General features: G+C 41.6%; 1 protein-coding gene across 6 annotated transcripts in view; it reads right to left on the bottom strand.

The window, feature by feature from the left end:
• KYNU (kynureninase) overlaps nucleotides 1–26,825 on the bottom strand; it is a 92,206-nt gene that overhangs the window by 41,283 nt on the left and 24,098 nt on the right. For 4 of the 6 annotated variants that reach the window (XM_081167849.1, XM_081167846.1, XM_081167847.1 and 1 more), the window contains 5 exons: nucleotides 24,867–24,949; nucleotides 16,806–16,867; nucleotides 14,622–14,693; nucleotides 11,594–11,668; nucleotides 7,663–7,809 (listed from right to left, as the gene is read on the bottom strand). In XM_081167849.1, coding sequence (XP_081023975.1) covers nucleotides 7,663–7,809; nucleotides 11,594–11,668; nucleotides 14,622–14,693; nucleotides 16,806–16,867; nucleotides 24,867–24,949 — 439 coding nt within the window. The remainder of the gene's footprint in view (nucleotides 1–7,662; nucleotides 7,810–11,593; nucleotides 11,669–14,621; nucleotides 14,694–16,805; nucleotides 16,868–24,866; nucleotides 24,950–26,825) is intronic. The other 2 variants (XM_081167848.1, XM_081167850.1) reach the window with 2 other exon arrangements.

The raw sequence follows: 26,825 nt of genomic DNA, 5'->3' as shown, positions 1-26,825 counted from the left end.
CGGCTTTAAGAAAAAGGAAACAAACTCGCAAGAACTCGCAAGACGTTTCGTCTTGCGAAGCAAGCCCATAGGGAAATTCGTCTTGCGGAATGACTCAAAAAACGGAAAACTCTTTCGTCTAGCGAGTTTTTCGTCTTGCAAGGCTTTCGTCTTGCGGGGCACCACTGTATATATATAAATACTATAAAAGCACAACCTTATAAGAATACTGGAATATACTCTGCTCCTAAAACAAGAAAATCCCTTTGAATAAAACAGTTACACAAAAAGAACTGGTTTGGGGATGACTTATAAAAGGCTTTATGCATTGGAAAGATGAAATGGCTTGTATTGCATGGGTGAAAACATATTAATGCCTCCACAAAAATCCAAAACATCATAATACTCAAGCAGTGACTCTCTAAGATAGTTAGCCATCTGAAGTGGTAATCTTATATACACTTCTTTGTCTCATTTAGCATGTGGCATTTACTTCCAAGTAAACAGTCACAGAAGCATTATGTACTTAAGAAAAACTGAGGTGAGGAGATTTCACAAATTACAATACCATCACCTAGCTTCTATTCATGAATACCAATACAGAAAAGTTGCAGCAAAAACCTCATTGTCCTTTTCAGTATTTTTATCATGTGCCAATGTTAAAAGTGTGATTTAGCTATCTGGACACAAATCAATTGATAAGATGCAATGGAGACACTGTGGTCTAGACTTCTTTCCAAATATAGATTTCATTCCAAATATACCCTTATACATGTACTTTCTTCTGATGACATTAGAAGTGTTTTTAATTTTTAATTATATAGTTACTCATCTACGTGAATTATCACACCACTTTTAAGACAGACATTGGGAGTGGTGAACATGTTGCCCAAAACCATCCACCTTGCTTTAACCAAATTAAATGAATATAATGAGCAGTTCTCTGAACAGTGACTTGTTTGAGTTGAGGCCATGTTTGAGGCCTCATTACACATGAATAGTGATGCACCCTACAACCAAACACACCCCACAGCCTATTATATGGGCTACAATAGAATGCTTCTTTCAAACCTATCTTCAGCCAGAGGGTGATATCTTGTGGGTACCAGGGAAGGCCTCTGATGACGCATGAGCACCATGTTGGTGACGCTGACAAAGATTAATAGCAGACTCATAATGAATTTGCTAATCCCTATCTTGCCAATATGACACTATTTACAATCTAAAGGGAGACATGTACCAGAAGAATGAAATGGAGAATCCTAGAGGTAAGCATTGGTATTTGAATGAAACTCTGAACATGAGCAGTCCCATGCAGCATTTTATCGCAGGACCAGTTTTAATAGTGAACTCATTAATTAATAGTGAACTCATTTTCCAACCATCCATCCTTATCCTGTCACAAAGGCACCACCCACAAACAATAAAGAAGCAAAAGCAGACTCAGAAGTACCCCCCCAAAAAAAAAATATATGCAGGGGGAAGCCCTCTAAGGGGCCAAATCACAACCACCACCAAACAGTCCAATGAGGGATGAACAGGCTCAGTTGCCGCATCATGTTGAGAACAACAATAGCAGTAGTACAGTAGTTTAAACTCGTAATTTTCACAGGTAATCAATGTGAAATATTTCTTTTATAAAATATAAAACTGGGAGAAAGAGTCATAAGTTTTCTGAAACCATCATTTTTTATTTTTTATTTTTAAAGCTTTCTGAAGGGGTTGGGAAAAAAGCATGTAATATAAAAGTGGATTACAAACTCATGACATAGTTAGTGGTTGTGTTTTGGTAAAGAAAAAGCATCCAACCATGCTAGGACAACTATTTTGCAAAATGCTTTCAAACTCATCCTCCACCACCAATCATGGCAGGAATGCATTTTGTGTGCGGGTTCCTTCTTTTATATTGTGTTTAAAACTTGCTTACAGAAGCAAGTTTTCAAACAATGATTACAAACTTACAAAAGGAAAAACTGTCTTTTGATTTCTTTTGTAAATCTATCTACTAAATAAAAAAATATTTGCACAGCACAGATTTTCACAAAATGGCTCTCATCTGCTTTCCTTCTTTTATTAATATTCACGATTTCATTTTTATAAGTTATGAACTTACCAATGTCATGGTGCTCTGTGCTTTCACTCTCACCTCCCACAAGTGACAGCTAATAATATTGAACAGGGGTAGGCCAACACAGGGTGTCGTGACATCAGGAGACAAATATAATCTATTAGATAATATAGAGAATAAACTGGCAACAACAGGTGTGGCTGACATTTTTGATAGCAGAAATATATTCACCAAAATGTCTAGCTTGGCCCAAAGATAAGATTTGTAGCTTAATGTGTTGAATGTTCTTACTTACAGAAGGAGATGCAATGATCTACCAGCCTTTTTCAACCTGTGGATCCCCAGATGTTGTTGAACTACAACTCTGATCACCCCTAGCTAGCAAGGCCAGAGCTCAGGGATGATGGGAGTTGTAGTCCAACAACATCTGGGGACCCACAGGTTGAGAACCTCTGATAGGCCTACCAGGGAACATTTTTCTCAATATGAAACCCATCTGTTAAGAAAGCTCAGCAGAAGAAGCCTAGCTTAAGGCTGTCCCTTAGCTCCACCAAACATCCAGCTATTAGGACTAGTACATGGTGTATGTGTACTGTATTTCTCATGAAGTAGCCTTCTATTTCAGACAAAGGGAGAATTTCCTGATCCTAAGTTTAGAGATTTTCAGAACATAATGGAAAGAACTTGTATTTACAATAATGCTTGGTGATCTTATTGAAGTGAGTGTTACATTTTAGTAAACTATTAATCTGTGCATAAAGACTAGCTACTTTTTAGATACAATGTCTAGTTTTAATATTTAATTAATTGAAACTCAACTGTTTACATGAAAATGAATTTCTTACTACTGTAAGATGTCTAGATCATTTCTGTTTAGACACAGTTCAAATTTAATAAAGCTAAAAATTGTACTGTTTTAGAAAAAGTATCAACAGTTTGTGCAACAATTCTTAATCAATAGAATGATATGTATTAGGATATTCACTTACTATTTAGCATTGCTAGCATGTCCACTGTGACTCTCTCAATTCCTGCAATGCTTTTTAAAAATGTCTCTAGCTAGATAAGGCACATCCAATAAAAGATACACCTCCTGAAATTCTGTTGACCTCTTGATAAGAACACTTAATTGACAATTGTTCTTTCTGATTCCTGAGGTTAAAAAGAATCCCTGAGATATGTCTGTAGAGTCTGTCTTTTTTGTAAATTCCCCAAGGATGAGTCACTGAAAATGAGTTACCTCATGGAGGTGATATACTCAGTAATCTGCCTGTCTCCTGTGAAATTGCTGAGCTGAATAGGAATACTGTCAGTACCACCAGGAGCAAACTGGCCCTCCTGATAGAATGCAAAATACTGCAACAGCAGATGCTATTGAGTTGGGGGAAAGGCAGTCACTGAACCAACTGTTGATGAAATACACAAACACCTCTTATCTTGAAGCAAATTAAGCTTCAACTTGCTTGACCATTTTTAATGTGTTGGAACTAAAAAGGAATACAAAGTTTCAGTGGATTTGGCTATGTTGAACTGGCCTTGCAATTGCTCTAGTCCCAGTACAGATCATTCTGAAAAATAAAGTGAGTAAAACATGACAATATGGATGCCCATTTAAAAAAACAAAACAGTCCACCATGCAAACTGTGCCTAATTTTTTCCTTTATAGCAGGGGTGTGGAACTGGATCCAACCAGCAGACCAGATCCTGACCTTCGCCCAGCCTCCCCCTCCCTCAACCCTTTCCAATTCCACTGCCCACTTTTCAGTCACCTGACATCACCATGAAATCAAACCACATCAGCAAAGGCAAATGAGTTATGAGCTCTGACAATCAGTTGAAATCAAACCACATCAGCAAAGGCAAATGAGTTATGAGCTCTGACAATCAGTTGATCAATATCTGTAATCCCTGCTTTCAGAAAGGAGCCACTTCTTTACCTGCCCCACTCCAGACTCCATAGGTGCAGGGCAGGTGGGCATGGCTTGGGGAAAACTGCCTTGCGAGCCAAACTGGGCCCCTGCCAGGCTTAATTACGCCAGCAGACCAGTGGTTCCTTGCCACAACTTTACAAGATTAAATGACTAAATTAGCAACAACCTCAAGGCCATAATCATGTGGAACTTGTACCGAGTTTATAGCTCACAAATGCCAGTCTTGCCAGAATAAGCAGCAGTGTCGAAGGCCCAGCAGTGAACATTTTCCATTAATCCACTCCACTTCCCAGTGGGGAGGAGTTGCGGTGGACCGCGCGGTCACCCACTCCCTACCGGGGGCAATGGGGGATCCCAGCCACGTCAGAGCCCGGCCAGCCAATCCGCTGGCCAGGGGGCGTGGCCGGGGCTCGCTTCCTCAATCATCCGCCCTCCCTCCCTATTTTGCATGTTCAGAACTTTCATCAGGCTACTGAGAAGAGCCAAGAGCTGCAGAGAGTACAGCTGTCCTGGTGAGGAGAAACTCCACCCCCATGGACCAAAACCTCTAGTCCTACCTGACCCTAGTTGCTAGGGGGCAGGGAGAGAAGAGAGAATAATTTCCCACTATGGCCATCATGGTACTTTCAAAGAGCAGGAGTTTAAGCGGTATCTGCAACAGTGCTATCTGCAGCCTGGGTAGTGAACATTTCCCATCAGGGCTTTTGTAAGACATCACTGAATTGCAAAGGTATCATATTATGTATCCCTTGTAAATAAGTTCGTAACAGTTACTAGCCTGAAAAAAATGTTTGCTAGTAGGCTCAGGGTTGGTGGAAGGAGGTTTAAGAACACCATCCCTCCTGCAAGAGCCTACTTCACATTTATGTGAATATGAATGAAGCACTCTGTCCCTCCTCCATCAGCCATTCACTCTCCTGCATGCACTCACCAACATCAAGTTCCCTTCTTACCTATGTTTGTCAGGCTAATGCGTAAATACAAAGCTGCTTATGTGTTTTTTATATATGAATTCTTCTCTTATTAGTACAGTGGTACCTCGGGTTACGTACGCTTCAGGTTACATACGCTTCAGGTTACAGACTCCGCTAACCCAGAAATAGTACCTCGGGTTAAGGACTTTGCTTCAGGATGAGAACAGAAATCGTGCTTCGGTGGCGCGGTGGCAGCAGGAGGCCCCATTAGCTAAAGTGGTGCTTCAGGTTTAGAACAGTTACAGGTTAAGAACGACCTCCAGAACTAATTAAGTACTTAACCCGAGGTACCACTGTAACTGCATTGGAGGAGGCATAAATATTATAAACAAGCAAATAATACATTGTCACCTATTCCCCAAACTATCAAAGCAAGGCATGCTAAAAAGCTAGATTTGTCAGGGTTGCACTTCAGGGTTCCTTCACCCACCGAGATAGGCTTCTTGCTCCCTGCAGAGCTCCTGAACGGAAGCCCTTTAAATTCAACATGGCTTTTAAGAGCTGGTCAAGAAGATTGCTATGTATACTCTGCATTAATAAAACCTTAATCCCTAACCAAAAAACATCCTGCTAGTTGAACATATTGTGAATATTAATAAAAATGTGCATTCATTTGCAAATTTTAATGTATAGCTTGGCATGCCTGCTAGCAAAGAACAAAACCCTTTACATCTGGAGGTCCTGTTTCCTTCCCTACTTTATTTTAGCATACATTGCCCAGATGTTTTCAAGTATAATTCCACAGCCTAAGCAACTAAAACAATGGCCTTAAACAACCAACCCAAAAGATTACTTGAAAGTAAGTCCCACTGAACTCAGATGAACTTACTTCTGAGTAAATGTGTACAAGACTGTGCTGTAAAAAACAACCACCTTTCTTGAGATTCTGGGTACATAATTCTGCATGTGTGATTTAGATGAACAGAATACACCCAGATCTTAGGAAGCAGCTGTCAATACTAATTGTATAAAGTTGATTACAGGGTTTTGGGGGGTTTTTAAAGGAAGACCTGAGAGGTTGTGCTTAATTCTTGGATTTTTTTATAAATAAAATTGTTGGTGCCACTCATCGATGAAAAGCTTCTCACACTCAAAATGGTTGGCTTTGAAATATAAAGACTCTCCAGAGAATTAGAGGAATGGTTTTTCACAACAGCAGCATGAATAGATCTTTGAACTATGTGAGCACTTGGGTATTTCTTGAAAGGGTTGGGACAAAGAACTAGTTAGGCCTGACATGGTACACAGAAGAGCACTTAAGGAGTGTGAATGCAGTCAATTTGGAGATCATTTTATACAACATTTCTGGAGTTTAAGGCAGAGAATAGGTTCCAATGACACTGGAGGAACTCAAGTGTCAAATGAGTGAAACTTCAAGACCTTTCAACTTTGTCTACTAGCTAGTGTTAAAGGAGTCAATGAATAGAAAACACAGCCAATCTTTTGCTAAGTAGGTGGTAGTTTCGAACAAACACAGGCACGTCTCATTTTAGGCACACCACACTTTCTTGTGCTTCACAGATATTGTTCCCGATGAGGATTTGGTGCAGCTCCAGGCAGCTGGCCACTTCCAAAGGAAGAAAGCCCCTACAGCCTCTGTACTGTCCATGGGAATGGAGTTGGCTAGGGCTGGAGCTGAGTTTTTCCACTTCCGCCCCTGCAGCCAAGGGGGCCTGGCTTAATAGACTATGGTACAGTTTAAAAATAACTTTTAAGTGCACTGGGAACCCAAAATTTCTTTGACTCATATTATTGCGACATTCACTTTATTGTGGTGGTCTGGAACTGCAATATCCCTGAGGTATGCCTGTACAGAAAAGCTGACGCATCAGGTGGAGCTCTACGTTACAGCACATTTAGCATAAGGTTAGCAGATTTTTTTCAATTACCGGTAATCCGTGGACACTTTTCAATTTCAATGGATTTTGCATGGGGACTGATTTGTAAATCCAGGGAGTCCCCAGGAAACGGGGACATCTGGTAACCTTAATTTAGCACATTGGTTAATTCAGTCTGGCTGCCAGGCTTAATAGCAGAAAAAGGGTGCAGTTCTAATATTCTATTTTGACAAGCCTCTCACTTCCCAGCCCTATCCCTCAACAGTATCTCCTGAATTGACAATTTTCTTTAAAAAAGATAATTTAAGTATCAGTATTGTTAAGCAGGCTGCTCATTATTATGTCAAACACTTAGCCAGCACAACTGTTCCCTAGCAGCAACCAATATACATTTGCAACAAACCATTTTTTATTTCTACTTGAACCATTGTGGGCAGAGGCGCCAACTTGCACCCAAGATTCAGGGGCCCGACGTGCGGTACAAATGTGATGTTATGTGTGTATCATGTGTGATATCATGTGTGTGACACACATCATGCATACGTTACATCGCCTGGAGAAGGCCAAGCACGGAGACCAGCATGGCGTGGCTTCAATGACCAGAGGCTCCTACTCTCTCGTGCTCAGCAGGAGCCAGCCACTGAAACTGCACCATGCTCAGCCTCTTCTGCCCCGAGGGGGCCCAGCCCCTTCCCAACAGATATTGAGGGGGTCAAAGAGACCTTGGCCCCATAGAGTTGGTGGGCCTGGTTGTTGGTGACATTTGTCATTGGTTCATTTTCACAAAAGTGTCAAACCTGTCAAGAACATGAGGGGTTTGTGTTTTTTTGTGGGGAAGGATGTGTGAATCTTTACTACTGTAGCAACTGTACCTTCTCTTGACCAGCCTTTGTTATTCTTGGGATGTCAAACAGCTGTCCTGTGTAGTACTGCACACCACTGAACAGAATTATGGCAATAGAGTCCCCTTCCTTCTCAATTACAGCAAGGATATCTTCAGTTCTCAAGGTCTCCTCCCCCTGAAATAAATTTAAGCACATATTTTATATCAACCCTGGCAGTGCTGAAACTGTCATTTCTTGTTTCATAATCTATTTTTTATGATGTGCCTTGCTGACTTCAGTAAGCGATCAAAAGCAAATCCTTAACATGGCAGTAATCTATGAAAGTAAAAGCCCTGGAGTAACCTTTGAATGGGTGAATGATCATTAGTAACATAGCTTCAAGATGGTAAATTATTTTTATTACTATTCTTATCATTATCATTATTATTAAAAAGGATATTCACGTTGCTTCCTTATATGTTTTGCTTGCCTGAACACTTCAAGATTCCCTTAACTGGATTTGTTTTTGTTTTTTAAGATGTAAAAAGATGTAAATTTTGATTCAAAGAGAATACACAGAGGGGGAGATGCTGGTGACTACTGTGAGCCTTCCCCAAGAAGCTAGGGCCCAGCTTGCCATTAACGATGCATCATCAATAGAAGATTCAGTTTTCCAATCTAAAATTAAGACACTCGCAATTGAGAATGGAAATTATGGTATCACCATATGGACACATGACAATTGTCAAAACATGCCACATTTCTATCTCCTGTGAGCCTTAATTTAGTCGTATTATTTGCAGCCTTTCACAAAATGTTATAATGTGCACTACTTCATATAGTTTTAAAAATCCACAGAATATGTGTCTATAAGCATAGGTATTCATCATGGCAGTATGTGGAATGTATGGAACTTCAAGATTCAGAGTTAAATATGCCGCTGAATAGCAGCTTCTGAGGAATAACAGCGGGAGAGAGTTAACGCCTTTGAACTGCACTTGTGGACTTACCAGAGTTACATGGCTGTGGGTAAGAAGATGCTGGTATAGATGGGCCTTTGTTCAGATTCTGAAGAGCTCTTCTTATGTGAACCTGTGTGTATAGCCTAAAGCATAGCCACACACACCCCAGTTGATGGACACTGCCATTCTTAAGGGAAAAGCAGTGTCAATCACTTTGCATTCTGTGGTTCCCTGCCAAATTAGGATTTCAGTGACATCCTAATTTGTCCCAACTGACATATACACAACAACATAAAGATGTCATGCTGGTCAAGACTCAGCAATCTATTTATATGACATTTTCAGTTCTGACATCTGCACAAGACTTAAAAAGCAGCCCCCCGCATCCCTCTTCACACTTTTAAGAAAAACTTTGTATCCCACAGAAAGCTATTAAAAATGTTACTGTATTTGTCTTTCAGAAACAATAGCGTTCATATAATTCAAAAATGTAAAAACCCTTAAGTCATTAAATATAGAGAAATTTGAAAGGGGGTGGGGGGTGGAATCACTTTTTATCCTTTAAAGCCTGTATCCCCCACTCCCTTTCCTCATTTCCTCTTAGCAAGGGATCATGTAAAACACACCATCACCAAGGGATCAATTAAGCAGTGAAAACTCCAAATGAAATTAGACAAGGCACTGCAAAGAGCTGAGATAAGATTTGCTGATTTGAAAGTAGCTCCTATTATCTTAACGATCTCTCAACATCTATCAAGGACTTGAGAGTAGCTTCTCACTTCTCTGGAAAGGGACTTTTTTTCAAGAAGCAAAAGGTCATCAACAGTTCTACTATAAAGTAACAAAAGTTCTTCATGGTATTCTTTTATAACGATTCTAATTACATACTCCTCCAAGCAGAAACGTGTTGCTGTAGTAATAAAGGAAACTGTATGTAGTCTTCATAGAACTTCTATAAAACAGAGTATTCTACATACTGAGACTTACATATACTGAAGCTCACAAATATATATACTCAGAGGAAGTACAGTATGAGGAACATACAAGTATCAGTGTAGGAGTATTCAATGTAAGGAATATCATCTTCCGATTATTCAGTTTAGATTTGTAGAAACATTTAAAAATAAATAAAAAAACACATACAAAATAATAAAGTGGGAACATATTTATTTGTGTAAATTCCCTTAATTATGAATAAAATCAGGATAGCTAATACTGTAATAAAGTAAAAACAACCCACAATGAAACAATGGTTTTAAAAATGTAAGATTTAAAGCTTAGAGGAGTGGATAAAATCTATTTCATTTAAGCTAATGCTTCTTCTTCTTTTTAAAAAAAGCTTTTTCATCATACCTGCTTGGGATATGTATCTATATACAGTGGTACTTTGGTTTACAAACTTAATCTGTTCCGGAAGTCCGTTCTTAAAACAAAGTGTTCTTAAACCAAGGCGTGCTTTCCCATAGCAGCCAGCGGGGGACTCAATTTACTAATGGAACACACTCAATAGGAAGCGAAAAATGTTCTTATTCCAAGGCAAAGTTCACAAACCAAAATACCTACTTCCAGGTTTGCAGCTTTCTTAATCCAAGTTGCTCATAAACTAAGCTGTTCTTAAACCAAGGTACCACTGCAGTCATCTAAAATCTACTTTCCTGTGTTCAGAGAATAAGTCCCCCTGGAGAGGCGAAGTTCTGGTGCAAGGAGAACATTTTTTCACTGTGGGTGTGGTTCTACTCTACTGAGTGCATCTCAGCAACAATTCCCCCCTCAACCTGAAATCACACTATGTTCAGGGTTCCAAGACTAGTTATAGACTGAGAATGATGAACAAAAACTAGGGCAGCAACACAAAGGGAAATTTTCAGGTGCACAAAAGACAAATATTGTCATCTGTACTTTTCTGAATAGAGGGGTATTTGGGCTTTAGGTGAGTGTGTTTCAGCATGAATTGGAAGGACATATAAGGACTCAGGGCTCTCAGCAGCCAATTGATTTGGGGCACAGTGTTGTCTTGAGTGAAATAATACACAAAGATTTGGCTTTGGTTCAACCAAATGTTGCCAGGCTGATATATACAGTGTTCATATATAGTGTAAGGGCATTCTCTTTTCTATTTCAATGAAATGTCAATGAGACCTGAAAAATAAATCATTTCCAAATTTGTTAGGTTTTGCCAGCTAAGATATCCAGAAAAAACAAGAGAATTTGAGTCAAGGTAGGGACAAAATGCAGGGAGGCACTGATACTTTCTGGTAACACCTATAAAAAAATGACTTTGCCTGGTGTTAAAAAGACATATGGGCTGATTCCATGTGAGCAAAACAACAAGAACAACAACAACAACACATACACCCTTTCCCCAGTTGCTCCTGCCCATGTTTTTATGGTCTGTGAAAATGGGCAGGCTTCTATGAGGGAAAGTGGTCCTTTAAGTATGCAGGTCCAAGGTCATATTAGTGACAATACAAATTATCTCACATTAGAGACAAAGAAAGAAATATAGGGGCTGAGCAAGTAAATCATAAATACAGGTTCCGATCCAGATGATCTGAATGCACAGCACAATGAAGTTATAACAATTCACTGTCAGTATTTTATACACCTTCACAATCAATGCTGGTAAAATCCCAAATCACTTCTTAAACTCATGAATGTTTAAAAGGATGTGGGAATTTGCTGTGAAGAACCACTGGAGGGCTGCACTGAAAACTGAATATATACTTTAGCAAAGTGCTAACAGAGATGTACTATATTAGACAGGGTGTGATGAATAACCCCTATACAGTCAAGTATAGCATCAGCAGGGGTTTCACAATCATCCATCGACATGGAAGCTTTTTAGACAAAAAAGTAGATCTGGGAAGACAAGGAAATTCTAAGAATAATATGCATTTAGTTTTCTTGTCTCAGAAGTTCACAACAGGTTATTTATAATAAGTTGCAAAGAAAATAAAGCATAAGCATACCAATATCCATTCTTGATTAGATATCAATATAAAATACCCATTACAAACCTCTTGTGGTTCTATCATAAGCATACTGCTCTCCATATCTAGCCCATGAAATTGGAGTTGAGACTCAACAGCATACTGTAAATAAAATATTGATTGTTTTAGTGAGCAAATGTAAACAACAAAAGAAGCATTTCTTTCGCATAGCAACAATCAGCAGGATGTGTGTGCATGATGTGCTTGGGCAAATCTCTGAAAAATGTTTCCAGTTCTACATGGTCTCTTCCTCTTTGCAATTCAGGGAACCATAGAAACATAGAATCATAGAATTATAGAGTTGGAAGGGACCCTGAGGTTCATCTAGTCCAAACCCCTGCAATGCAGGAATAAGCAGCTGTCCCATACAGGGTTCAAACCTGCAACCTTGGCGTTATTAGCATCATGCTCTAACCAACTGAGTTATCCAAGGGCCAGTATCCAAGGACATAACTCAGTGGTAGAACACATGCTTTGCATCCATAAAGTTGTAGGTTCAGTGCCTGGCATCTCCAGTTTAAAGGGCTAGGTGGCAGATGATATGGAAGACTTCTGCATGAGAGCCTGGAAAGCTACTGCCAGTCGGAGTAGATAATACTTGATTAAGTGGTATGGTTGACATGTTCTAACAGCAAAAGGCCCTGCTAAGCCAACACAGATCATTGCTATCTTCCTCTTGCTTCAGTGCTTCTAAAGGTTATTGGGGGTTGGGTTTTCCCCAATGGTTTTTCCCAATGCTCTTCGGATATAATGCTATATGCAAACACAGGAATTTCTGTCACTTTTTTCTTGGGACCCACCCCTTATCTGAGTGCAGCTGGATGGTGTGGAACAGGCAAATTAGGAATTCACTCTCAAAACACTTAGCTTCCATCCAAACCCCTGGCCTGAAACCGGTCGTCTGGAGCTGTATCCATGGCTTGATACAAATGAAATAAATAACTTTCCAACAGCAACCTCTATGGTAGATTATGCATAGTATTATGAAGTAGGCTTGCTAAATAGGTATACTTGGGGAGACCAACAGAAATCATAATAAAAATATACAGTAGTTATTGCAGAACAAAATGAAATTCAGTATAACCATTCAGTATTTGGTAGTCAAAAAATCAGCAAGTTGTATTAATCTCACAGGTGCACTGCCCCCATTCCCCATACTCAATCTCCTTTAAACTGAGAGTTAGTTGCAGAACTGTCGTGTGGTATCAGATGGAGGAAAGGCATGCTACTATCTTTCTTTTTAAAATCTGGGTAATGTATGCCAGAGCACATAAGAGGAATACTCAGCCTGCAGAGACAATCAGGGAGAAAACACACTAGGCAGAAGACACATCGGATTTATCACAGCTACAAGGGTTAATGGTAAAAGACTGAAGAGAAAAGACCTTTGAGGGGTCTTTCCCACTCAGCGCACTGGGAGAGAAATGCCAACTACATGGAATACACTCATGCAATCTGCCCTCCCTGGATGTTTGTATTATTTCTATGCAGCCCTCAGCCGTTTGAGACCAAAGCACAAAAACACAGCTCTTCCTTGGTTTCATATTGTTATAGATCTGGGATACCAGAGTCTGAAGGTGCAAAGGCCCTCACAATTCTAGGAAGTTAGTGAATGTTGAAAATTAATGAATGTCAGATTTTAGCTAATATTTGGGGTATTGAAGGAGACATACAGGCTGCAGAAGTTCTCCTGAACTGGGCAAAACGTGGAAGTTTAGCTTATGCAATCTAGCCTGGCTGGGCTAGTTGAGTGCAAGCCATTATGAAACAGTGGCTGGACATCAACACATCAAAGAAAGATCCCTGGGTCTGTGCAAAAAAGGGGTTGCCAAGTTTACAGGGAAGGGGTGTGATGCCAATGCAGGAAAAAAAAGTTTCCCTTTTAAAACAGAAAAGTTTGGAGAAGTGGAGGCTTAACAAAGCTTGGGACGTAGAAAGAAGGTTGCCAGAACTTGAACTAGAACTCCATGCGGGGGCGGAAGGGCTAAACCATACTGGTGGGCTAGCTGAAGGCAGGCTGGGGCAGAGACACAGAGATGCCTTGGAATCTGTCTATGGCTCAAACAACATCTAACATTAGTTATGCAGTTGTGCCTTTAAATGCAGGGTTTTCTAAAAGTAAATTGTCAGTGCATACATAACTCCCTATCCCAAATTCTTACATGGGTAGGGGTCTTGAACTCTTTGTCCTCCACTATCATTCCAATCCAAGTAGGGAACCCCATGTATGCATTCCATAGAGGCGGAAATGTTCCCACTGAAGTGAAGGAGACACCCATTCATGTAAAGTAAATTACAGGTGCAGTTTCCAAGCTGAAAAAATGTTGTAATATTCCCAAAACTAACTACTGCATTGAAGGAAGATGTCTGTATTTCATACAACATATGAGCAACAAAAGAAAATTAGCTGGAAAAAGGTGTCATGTCAACTAATTGTCTGGCAGCCCAGAAAGGGTCTGAATTGCACCCTATGTGAGTTGCATTTGTAGAGATTTTTATAGTGCATCAGTGATCAAATATCCCATCAATTTCTGAGTGTTTACAGAGTTTGATAAAGTAGCAGTGAGTCACAAATCCGAAGATTAATTTGCTGCAATCTGTGATGCATGGGCTATTGTCTCATTTTATAGCACACAAATGATGTTTGAATTAGTAATCTAAAGCACCATGGACAAGCATTTCCCTATCTGTCTAGGGATATAAAACTGTTAATGTTGTGAGCTTTGTATTGATTTGGTTTCATAAAGTAAAACAGAAACAAGAATTAATAAAACATTTACAACCTGTTGTTGATTTAGACCAACAGCTTGTTCAATGTCTTTAAAAGGACTAATAAATCAATATGGCCATTCAATCTTTTCCTTGTGCAAGGTTTTTATTTGAACAAAAAGAATAAAGGCATGATCAGTAAAATATGCCAAGCCCAAGAGTATATGACCAGATTTCCTGTTATTTCTAAAGGAGGATCAGGTAATAAATAATGAGACAGGATTGCTGGTATGCTTTTGAAAGTCACAATGGATAACACAAATATTATGCAATATTAATTCCTTACATGGTCGGAGGGGAAAGCTTTGGCTTCCAGAAGGATTTTATAGCGATCTGCGGTAGGCTTAAAGAATGATAACTGTAAAAAAGGGTAAAATATTTATTAGTCCATAATTATTAACACTTATTCATTTCATTAGTTTAAGGTGGACCTACCCCTAAGTCGCAACTTTTTCAGAAGTAACCAGCCACATCAACATGGTGCAAGATACAGTTATGAAATTTATGGATGCCAATATAAAATAGATATATAACTGTCCAGAGTAGCTGGGGAAACCCAGCCAGCTGGGCAGGGTATTGATAACAACAACAACAACAACAACAACAACAACAACAACAACAACAACAACAACAACAACAACAACAACATATAACCCAGTTCTTTGGAAATTGATGGAGGAACAAGATGAATGGTTCCTGCATGCTGTCATGGTGGCTAAATGCTCCAGCCTTCCTTCTCCCCACAGTTGCTTGCGTTGCTGAAATGTGTCTGCACTACGTAAGTAAATTGAAAGCATGAAAAGAACCAGAGGTTGGCAGGGAAGTAAGTTTGCTGGGTAGGGTGGGAATTTGTTTCTGACTTGGATTTTGATCAAAGCAGGAGAACAATTTGGGGCTCCTAATACTTCCTGAAACTTATATCCTAACTCCAAAAATACAAGTTCCATGGGCATCTATCTCTATTTGCAATAGAAAGACTGCTCAGAACTTGGGAAATAAAGATTTTAATCTCAACAATTCTCTATTTCTAGTCCTCACTCAGTGACAGTGATATGTCGGTGGTGCGTGCAGTATACTAGCATGGGTAGTGCAACATGGGACCTGCAAATTTTTATATCTATGAAAGAGGAACTGCAATCTCACATGAATTTATGGCTCTCATCATACACTGCTCACAAGTATGCTACTCAAATAAACTACTCTTTAGTTTAAGCTGGTAACCAAGTATATTGTTAGAACTGACGGCAAGAACCACACAGTAACAAGTCTGACATACTCAGGGTACACACACCAGGGCCTATCCCTCCCTATATCCCTGACCCCACCTTGATTGTCATGCATCTAATATATTTAGTCTGCCTCTGCCAATGACCTCTGAAAATTTACTTCTACACTCTTTTGGCAAATAAGTGGTTCGGAACTACAACAGTTTCTGATAAATGTCAGGAAAGCATTCAAAATATCATTTTAGAGATGAATGTGGAAGCCTAAGAAGCAAGTAACAGGAGTGAGCATCTGATAGTGGTTTGAAAAGGGTGAGGTGGGTGGGTAGAACTCTGAGAGGAAATTCATAGGGCAGGGCGGTTGGGAATGAACTAACAATGGGAATGAACAATTGGGAATGAACTACCTTGTGTAAACAAGGTAGCCAATGAAAAGTTTCATGAAAGCCCTGCAGATGCTCACAGCAGCAAAGGGCTCTTTGCAGTTAGGCTTCCAACCTGAGATGTCTTCCTGGGATGACCTTGTTCCAATTCAAACTGTTCAATGAATATGTTTATTAATGAAAAACTGGGGCTTTGACATTAGGGATAATTGTGGTAAGCTGTAAATTGTAAACGAAGTATTGCACACAGATAATTAGAAGACCACTTATGATTCCTTATAAGGATTTTATGGCCTCACGGGCTTAGAACCATATAATCACAGAATCAAAGAATTATAGAGTTGGAAGGGACCCCGATGCAATGCAGGAATTTCAGCTAGATCATACATGACTCTGTTTAGGGCTATAAAAAGAAGTAACCCTGACACAACACCTAAATTATAATGCATTTTATTATAACCTACAGAATGCATAGTTTTGAAATATAGTGCTGGAAAATATGTTAGAAGACTTTAAAAGGGCATTCAACTGATCCATCCAAGTCAGACCCATGATTTTAAGTAGGCAAGCTTTTTCTAATTTTATGGTTAATTTTAACTGATTTATTATTTTATTTTATGCTTTATCCCTTTGTTATCCTTCCAGTATTCCTAGTAGACATTGCTTAGAAACTATGGTATTTATATAAATTATTAAAATAAAAAGACAACTAAAATAGAATCTTCATGTGCACAGACAGTGTAGTTTTCAATATCAGATGCTCATGGACAAATAATACCTTCATACACAGACGGAGGAATCAAGCTCTCTTTTAAACACAATTCTGAACTAGATATATCTAGCAAAGAAATTCTTATGACTTACCATTAGGAGATGCAGATTAACTGTCAAGCCGTTCATTAATGCTACCTCTTCTTTATGAGCCCCTGAAAAGCAATAAGGCAGATGTTTCCTTATTTCTTTTGTCCTGTGCAAGGTCTGTGCCAGTGCTGTGCAAAACCTCATGACATTGGCTTGCAGTCAATGTCTCCCTAATGACTGAGAAGTAAATACATGTTTGATGTGTCACCACGGAGAAATTTAAGTAAAAAAAGTTCCCCTGTTGACATAGTACACCATTCTAACAGGGAAATATTTATTTTTACCATTCTGTTGTGGCAAATAAAGCAGATAATGAAGCAGTAACACTTCCTTCCTTGAAATCTACCTGTTGATTTGTTGCTATCATTAACAACTTGGTCAAATTCAGTACTAGTGTGCCTTTGCCCATTAAATATATCTCCAATATAAAGGCCTAAATTGTCTTAGGGGCAATCATCTATTTTTAAAGTGGCCATTGTAATGCCAAGCTAAAATGTGCCCTTAATAAAAATAAAGAGTCTTGCCTAACGATTATTCAGACCTTCATTACAGTAGACATAACGGTGGTCTGTACGACAACTGGTGGAAAGATGGGAACATGGTTAATCTATTGCATTTTGGTCATGGATTCTGAGCTTTATGGCAATTAATAAAATAAATGAAATTTAATGGGAATCAGAAGCACAACAAATGGATTTTTCCAATACACCAGAAACAATAAGGTGCTCTCTGACTCCTGTTAGTCAATACGGTGAGAGAAAAGGATGAATAAATTCACATTACGAATGGAAGAACACAAAGAAAAAAACCATCCCCAGGGTTTAGATGAAAATAACATGAACCAGAAAAATATGCAAGCATTATAAGGAGCTTTTAACTCTGATGTGGTCTGTTAAGTCATAAAGAGGAAGGTGTTATTGGCTGGATTGTTTTTTGTCATCTTTTTTCTCTATCAATGGTTCCTAGTTCCTCATTTTTCTAGCCGTTGCAAGGGAGATAACCAGGAGAACAATCACAAAGGAGAAAAATGGATGGAGATTGACAACAACAACAACAGCAAAACCAGGACAACAGGTTCTCAGGTTCTCCTTCTCTGCATGTTTCCCTGGGATTTCTCTGCTGAGGAGGAGGATTGAGCTCTACAATTTCTAAACGGGGACAGCCATGTTGCTTGCGTGGTGAGCATAATATGTAGCTCCAGTTTCTTAAATCGGCCCAATTCAAATTTACACAAATGTATGGTACATTGTCCAGAGTTTTACTCTTAAAGAAAAATTCCCAGGTATAAAAAAACAATAGTAGTCCACACTGCTGCACTACACCTCTCTTCTGGATTTTGCATGTATCAGACATGAAGTATGTGAATATATTGAACTGTATGCAGAACAACAGCACATACGCTCCATAAGTGAGAAACATTTACTGCTAAATGACATTATTTTTATTGTAGATTTTGGTCATGTGTGCAGACACACAGAGATAACTGCTATCTGCATTCTCTGATGCCTTTTCTATTCCAAGAGAGATCCTGCAAGTCTATACAATTCTGCCCAGGGGTGGCGCGTCCTGTTTTGCTGTGCACACCCCACTTCTGCCCCTCCCACGCCTCTGCTGCCTGCATTGCGTGGCAAGAGCTTGCTGAAATCTCATGAGATCTCATGCGCTCTGTGAGATCTCGCAGGATTTTGGTGAGATCTCACCAATAAAAGGTGCAGCTTGTGATGCAGTTTTTACGCTGCTGGCAAAGACAGCAGGATGGGTGGCAGACGCAAGGTAGGTGTGAGGCAGGCATTGTGTCTAGGGCTTCTTCCACTCGAGGGGGGAGCTTCAACTTGGCTCATCAGTGGGCTGAGCCGGATTCTGCCTATGAAAGTAATGCTCCTAGATGTACACTTGTTGTTATCTGTATGTCTCAAGAGACAATGGAATGTGCCTCCAGGGGTGAAGTCAAACCACTAGAGAATCACAGTGCCTGCTGTGGCCGCAAAGACCATTGATTCATAACTGCTGCCTGCTGCGTTGTTTTTGTTGCATTAGCAACACCAAAATTACCTCACCTAGATTTGGGGGGGGGGGGGAAATAAAGGCAAAAAAAATTTATCCCCCCCCGCCAGGCGCGGGGCTGGGGCGGGGAAGCCCGAGCTTCCCCCTCCCCCAGAACGGGACCCAGAGCCATGCCGAAGCTGCGTGCAGCTTTGGCATCGCTCTGGGAGCTTGCGGGGCTGGGGGAGGAGGAAGCCTTCTGCCAGCCTCCAAACCATGTCGGGAGACAGCGGGATGGCGCGCTGCGCCTCTCCCGCTGTCCCCCGAGTTTGCGGGGCTGGGCCAGCCTTCTAACCAAGTCGGGGGACAGCAGGAAGGGCGCGCTGCGCCCCTGCCGCTGTCTCCCGAGTTTGCGGGGCTGGCGACGGGGAGGAGCAGGCTTCTCCCCCCGCCAGCCTTCTAACCAAGTCGGGGGACAGCGGCAAAGGCGCGCTGCCCTCTGCCGCTGTCTCCCGAGTTTGCGGGGCTGGCGACGGGGAGGAGCAGGCTTCTCCCCCCGCCAGCCTTCTAGACAAGTCGGGGGACAGCGGCAAAGGCGCGCTGCGCCTCTCCCGCTGTCCCCCGAGTTTGCGGGGCTGGCGACGGGGAGGAGCAGGCTTCTCCCCCCGCCAGCCTTCTAGCCAAGTCGGGGGACAGCGGGAAAGGCGCGCTGCGCCTCTCCCGCTGTCCCCTGAGTTTGCGGGGCTGGCGACGGGGAGGAGCAGGCTTCCCCCCCCGCCAGGCTTCTAGACAAGTCGGGGACAGCGGCAAAGGCGCGCTGCGCCTCTCCCGCTGTCCCCCGAGTTTGCGGGGCTGGCGACGGGGAGGAGCAGGCTTCTCCCCCCGCCAGCCTTCTAGACAAGTCGGGGGACAGCGGCAAAGGCGCGCTGCGTCTCTCCCGCTGTCCCCCGAGTTTGCGGGGCTGGCGACGGGGAGGAGCAGGCATCTCCCCCCGCCAGCCTTCTAGCCAAGTCGGGGGACAGCGGGAAAGGCGCCCTGCGCCTCTCCCGCTGTCCCCCGAGTTTGCGGGGCTGGCGACGGGGAGGAGCAGGCTTCTCCCCCCGCCAGCCTTCTAGCCAAGTCGGGGGACAGCGGGAAAGGCGCACTGCGCCTCTCCCGCTGTCTCCCGAGTTTGCGGGGCTGGCGACGGGGAGGAGCAGGCTCCCCCCCCCCGCCAGCCTTCTAACCAAGTCGGGGGACAGCGGGAAGGGCGCGCTGCGCCTGTCCCGCTGTCTCCCGAGTTTGCGGGGCTGGCGACGGGGAGGAGCAGGCTCCCCCCCAGCCTTCTAACCAAGTCGGGGGACAGCGGGAAGGGCGTGCTGAAGCCTGGAGGTTGTGGGGCTGGTGGGGGGGAGAAGCAGGAGCGCCGCCATCCCGCTATTCCCCGACCTGATCTGGAGGTTGTAGGGCTGGTGGGGGGGAGAAGCATGCTTGCTTCCCCCACCCCCAGCCTCCAGATCAGGTCGGGGAATAGCGGGATGGCGGAGCGCCGCCATCCCGCTATTCCCCGACCTGATCTGGAGGTTGTGGGGATGGTGGGGGGGAGAAGCAGGCTTGCTTCTCCCACCCCCAGCCTCCAGATCAGGTCGGGGAATAGCGGGATGGCGGCACTTCGCCATCCCCCTATCCCCCGAGCTTGTGGGGCTGGGGGGGGAGAAGCAGGCTTGCTTCTCCCCCCGCCAGCCTCCAGATCAGGTCGGGGAATAGCGGGATGGCGGCGCTTCGCCATCCCCCATCCCCCGAGCTTGTGGGGCTGGGGGGGGAGAAGCAGGCTTGCTTCTCCCACCCCCAGCCTCCAGATCAGGTCGGGGAATAGCGGGATGGCGGAGCGCTGCCATCCCGCTATTCCCCGACCTGATCTGGAGGTTGTGGGGATGTGGGGGGGGGGAGAAGCAGGCTTGCTTCTCCCCCCGCCAGCCTCCAGATCAGGTCGGGGAATAGCGGGGTGGCGGCTCTGCGCCTCCCCGCTGTCCCCAGCTTTTGGGTGCAGGCTGCTGCCCGCAAGCCTTGCGAGCCCGCGGGACATCCCGCCGGGCTTGCAAGACTTGGGATAGCTTCCTGAAGCCTGGAGAGCGAGAGGGGTCGGTGCGCACGGACCCCTCTCGCTCTCCAGGCTTCAGCAAAAGCCTGCATTCGCACCATAGGACGCACACACATTTCCCCTTCATTTTTGGAGGGGAAAAAGTGCGTCCTATAGTGCGAAAAATACGGTAACTACTGTTAGTTCACTTGCTGTTCAAAGCACAGGCCAAAAATAAACGGTTAATCTAAAGTTCACCTTTAGATGCATGCCAATATCCTATATTGAATATGACACCACATTTGTCATGTAAGTCTTAGACTCTTGTAAATGATATATTTATTAAAAGCTTTTCCTTATTGGATTTTAGTGCCCACAAAACAAGCCTTTTCTGTGCCCTAGGAAAATCGTTATCCTTCATAGCCTGCACTGCATTTCGGAAATGATGCTTCTGTGATCCAATTAATCTATTACAATATTCAAAGACAAGTATCCAGTAGACAAAATGAAGTTTGCTCTCTCCAACTCATTACTCAGCACCACATATCCTGGACAGCATAAACCCCCATATGTCCTTCCTGATAAATCTTTTCTGTAATGGAAAAAAGCATGACTTGTGATGCGCCAACCACTATTTCCACTGTAACTTTGGAAAGTATAGCCGTTGCATTAGTGCAACATGAACCAAGCCCTTGCCTGAAATTTGTGTGTAAAATAAAGGGAGAAATGGCTGGATGAACTGGGAAAAAGAAAGAAGACAAGACTTCACAAAAAGAAAAGACAAGCCAGTTTGGGTATTTCAAATAATCCTTATAATTCAAAGTTACTGCAAAACAGCTCAGTGTACATTCTCTCTCAGCACAAGCATAAGAAGGAGCAATGCAGTTAATCTTACGCCATCAGAAGGTGATACTGCCAAGGTTGCAATATATTAATAACATGCTGTGGAAAAAAAGAACAAATTTTTATTTTCCTGTTCTTTTGCTTAATATGGGAATGAATGGAAAAAGGGGTGGAGAGAGTTTGGGTCTCTGGTGACCTTGACTCTGCATTTCACAACATATTTACTATTGGAGTCTTCATTTAACAAGAAAAAGGTATGCTCATTTAATAAGCAAGGTGTTATAGAGACATAAACCTTTAAATGGCCCAAAGGAAAAACTATTTACTGCCTTTATTGTATTCCTGAATAAATCCCACAAGACAACACTCACTTTTTGTTCCACAGATAGAACAAGCTCCAGCGGTTCTTCCTCCTCCATAAAATGCTAAGCATAAAAAAACTAACTTAAAAATTCAGTTTATTTTCTCTTGTCAAGCCTACCACAGGAACACAAATCCCTTCTTTTCCTCCATGTAACTGCATCCATTGTTACTGGAAAGAATGCATATCCATCTTAAATACGATGCTGATGGACAATATTTTAATAGTGGTTTATTTTGTATTTTCTCCTTTTTGCATTTTTTCTTTTTACCTAAAGGCAAATGATGTAGTCATTAACCAGTTGAGATTGTCAACATAATGGGACCATAATTTGGAATTCTTGAAAAGTTGTTTTCCTTTCTCATTATTGGGGAGGGGGGCAACTCACTAACAAGAGCAAAATCAATAAAGTGAAATTTAGCCACAATAAAATAATGCTAATACTTGGAAGCTGAATGCCAAGCCACACTTTGAAATTCAGTTGTACAGCCACTGAGGGGTGTGGCGGGATTATCTGTACAAGCGAGGAGGGAGAGATCATGATAGCACTAACATGATAGCAAACTTAATAGTCCCTGGTGTGCAACAGACCTATGAAATACTGCCCAAAGCAAAGCAAAACAGGTTAAGGATGTGAAGATCTTTATTCATAGTTTCTTTTATAGAGAGCTTAAAACATGGTTCCCCAACATAGTGAATACAAATAGGCTTCTGCATACAGATCTACTGTTTTGGGTATGGAAAACTTAGCTGGTGGATAATGGGCAGAAGGGCCTCACTGAGCAGACATAAGCTGTGTGACAGTGAATAGAGTATGTTCCTATTAGTTCTAAAACTCCACTTGTATTTAAAGGCAAAATAACTTCCAAACTTTAAAAAAAGTGTCTGAATGCTAAAGGCATAGTTGAAAGAGCAAAGCTTAAAAAATCTTTTTTTAAAAAAACAACAACTCTTCTTCTTTTCCTTGAGAAAATGTTGTTATATTTGACTGCATATGTGGGTCCCAGATCTAAAAATAACAAGATTCTTTTTTTTCTGACCAAGGTGAACAAGGAAGTGTAAAACAGATTTATTGGCTGTCTAGCAGATTTTACATTAAATTTTCTCATGTTACATTCACAGCCAGTAATTGCTTTGTTTGTTGCTATGTTGTTCTGTGTCTCTAGCTTCCCTTCCTCTTGGTTTGCATTGCTATTTTCTGGACCCCATTTGTTTTTTAAAAGGACACTGTGGACCGTGGCCTTAACTGAAGATTTTGCTAAAGACAGAATGGCAACCCTGCAGCAGAGAATTAATTGTGTGTGGCATGCATTGCCACAGACATTAGGTAAGCTCTGACTCTCTAGCTGAAGCAAGAAGTCCAAACGGAGGCAGAAAAACCAGATTTTGCAGCCAGCCACTGAATTCCATATCCACCCCTCTCTAGTGTATTCACTTTCACATCTTACAGCAGCCCCACAGCAGAAGAACAAGAGAAGGACAGCCAAGGCCACACACAAGATATGAGACCAGAGGCAGCACAGCAGTGCCTCTCTGGAAATACTCACAGATGTGATGAAGAACTTCAATTAGAATAATGAACAAGCAGTCTTGTGATACCTTAAAGGCTCCCAATTTTATTATGTTTTATGCTTTCAGGGACCACAATCCACTTCATCAAATGCATAAAGTTACATGAAGGAAGGTAAACTTTCCAAGACATGGATGTTTTAATAGAAATTCCTGCATTCGACTAGATGCCATTCAGGGTCCCTTCCAAGTCTTTGATTCTATTAATTCTTATATAGTATTTCATTAATAGAGAGGCACACACAAGCATATGTGCTGTTGGGGGTGTAACTAATAGAGATATTAGATAAGGCAGGAGAACTTAACATGGGGCCCTCCAGATGTTTTTGGACATCTCCCAACATCCTTCACCACTGGCTATTCTGCTTAAAGCTGATGGGAGCTGGACTCCCAACATTTGAAGGGCACACTGGCTACCCGCAATAGTGTCTATTTCTGTATAATCAATTTTTGCACAGTAAATATACACCTCAGATTTGATCTGTATGCTTGCATGTTTCCTTCAAGGTAGTACTGTTATTGAGAGGATAATTTATGTTCATATCACTCACAGTAAAATAATTATGTCTGAGAATAAGCAATGCCAACCCTTACCCTGGGTATTGCATCCATTGCTTTTGTGACCGCTTTGGGGGAAATGGTTGTTCAAGTGTTACAGTCATCTAGTGACTGCTGCTTGAGGCATAATTGCAGAGGAGTGGCACCACTATTCACACCTCCACTGTTTACTTCATTTCGATCCCAAGTCCTCTCACTTCCCTGAAGATTCTTTAGACAATTTGACAGGTAGTATCAACTCTAATTTTCATCATTTTCTGCACTATTAATTCTTTTTCAAAAAAAATTGACTTCCTTGACAGCAATTAAAGACATTATCATGTAACAAGCAGCTATTGCTTTGTAAACAAAAGAAATGATCACTGATTCATGGTGACATTTGTAGGGGTGCCAAGTTTTCTTTGGTTTCATGCATTAGACTAAATAGTTTATGACGATCCCAGAACCACATACTGCAATTAGTTTCAAGATATACATTTGCTCATATATTACTGTCTGCATTAAATCTTCTCAGTTCAAAGTTTTAAAATGCAGTTACTTCACATACTTACTGAGAAGCACTCAGAGCAGAACAAAAAAAAAACCCGGTATATGTTTGGAAGAAAAGTTCCATTGTCTGATTTTTTTCTAGTGCTACATAAACAGTGGGAAAAAAATATGAATTATTTTCCCCAAAAATATATTTTCTTACCCACAATATCAGCCACAAGCTCCACAATGCACTCATCCCCTAAAGCCCAAGGTCGTTTCCCTGTGAAATGACCATGAACGCCCCTGAAAGAGAGAACAAATGAAAATTTATATATGTGTCTTTGGTATAGTCCTAACATCAAGATTGCAACACTCATTGGGGAGCTGGAAGAGAAAATAAATAATTTTATTGCACCACATGCACCTGTAGCAAACAAGCAGTCTACTGTACAGTGGTGTCTCGCAAGACGAAACTAATCCGTTCCGCTAGTCTCTTCGTCTAGCGGTTTTTTTGTCTTGCGAAGCAACCCTATTAGCGGCTTAGCGGATTAGCGCTATTAGCGGTTTAGCGGCTATTAAAGGCTTAGCGGCTATTAAAGGCTTAGCGGATTAGCGGCTAAAAGGCTATTAGCGGCTTAGAAAAAGGGGGGGGGAGCAAAAAAAAATCGGAACACTCGCAAGACATTTTCGTCTTGCAAAGCAAGCCCATAGGGAAAATCGTCTTGCGAAGCAGCTCAAAAACGGAAAACCCTTTCGTCTAGCAGGTTTTCCGTCTTGCGAGGCATTCGTCTTGCGGGGCACCACTGTAGTTTTGTATTGTACACAGACAAAACAAAGTCAACAGACACGGGACAGATTCTAATGAGCCATCTTCATGCTTTGTTATAAGAGAAACAAAAAATAGCAACAGCCCTCAGCGAAGAGCTAGGGAATAGAACTGTGAATGGCGGAAAGTCACAGTAAACCAAGTTCAGAGTAAACTAAGCCAGGAAGCTTAGGTTATCATTATGTGTGAATGCAGCCAAAGCGAACCTGCAGCCAGGGGCCTACAATGCAAAACACTCATGTCTCTTCTATGTCAGGTTACTTGCTTGTCCAGGAAGCAAGATGAAATGGTGATAGCGTACAAGAGTGCAATGGGTCTGGCAGGAATGGGTGACGGGCTAATTTCTCAGTTCAGAGGCAAAACCTGGCTAAATAATGTACTAGAAAGTTAATGGTGTGTCCTCTTTTTATATTACACATCTTTGTCCTCAGTTACTTAGTAGGATTTAGAAAAGTGCCCGCAAATGAATCCTCTCATTTGCTCTGTCATTTTGCAAGATTCACGGTTAAACTTCCTCGTTCTCTGCCAATTCCCCAACAGAAAGGATCTCACATTTTAAATATTTTATGTAACATTCCTATGAGCTATTACAGATTTTTCAATGTGATTATTATTACAATGGGGAAAGATCTGTGTACAATAAATCCAAACCCAAGTAACTAAATTAAACATAAAGAAAAGACAGTAAGAAACAGGTTCACTTGAGTCACTTGAATGAAAAGTTTCAATTATCACATAGGCAGAAGTATTTCTTTAGTGACTCATAGATTAATATTTAATCTAGACTAAACAGATTTCAGTGTCGCATTTTCCTACCTTCTTTTTTTACATAAGATGGTAGGTCATAGTTTTTCTATGTACTTAATTCTGAAGTACTGGGCATACTATAGATTCAAAGTTCTGAAAACAGCTGTGAAATTTTACAATATACAGCACCCTAAAACACACCTATATCAAATTAGTTTTACCGTGTATCAGACTCAGCCCTCGCTTATCCCCGACTCCCAACCTGAAAGGCATATGGTCAATATGATATGTTAACTAATTTCATGAAGCAAAAGGATAGATGACCTAGGCCTGGTTTTCACATTACATGAAACCATAATTAATATAAACAAGCAATTTGCTGATATATAGTGCACCAAAATTCCAACCTTGTCCCCACTCCTGGCTGTGCCACAAGCAACATGCTACATGTCTTGGTGTGTCATCTGTACTTGGGTTTGTGGTTTGTTTCTCTTCAAAGCATAAATAGTAGCCAAGGTCTGATCTTGGCAACGGAAGACCAGTTTAAACATAATTTGGGGGTAGTGTTGGTGATGAAAAGCTATGTGTTTTATAAGATACCGGGTA

Source organism: Podarcis bocagei, assembly GCF_964188305.1.
Source record: "Podarcis bocagei genome assembly, chromosome: 1".
In the NCBI taxonomy this organism is placed as follows: Eukaryota; Metazoa; Chordata; class Lepidosauria; order Squamata; family Lacertidae; genus Podarcis; species Podarcis bocagei.
This window is presented reverse-complemented; position numbering and strand designations above follow the sequence as displayed.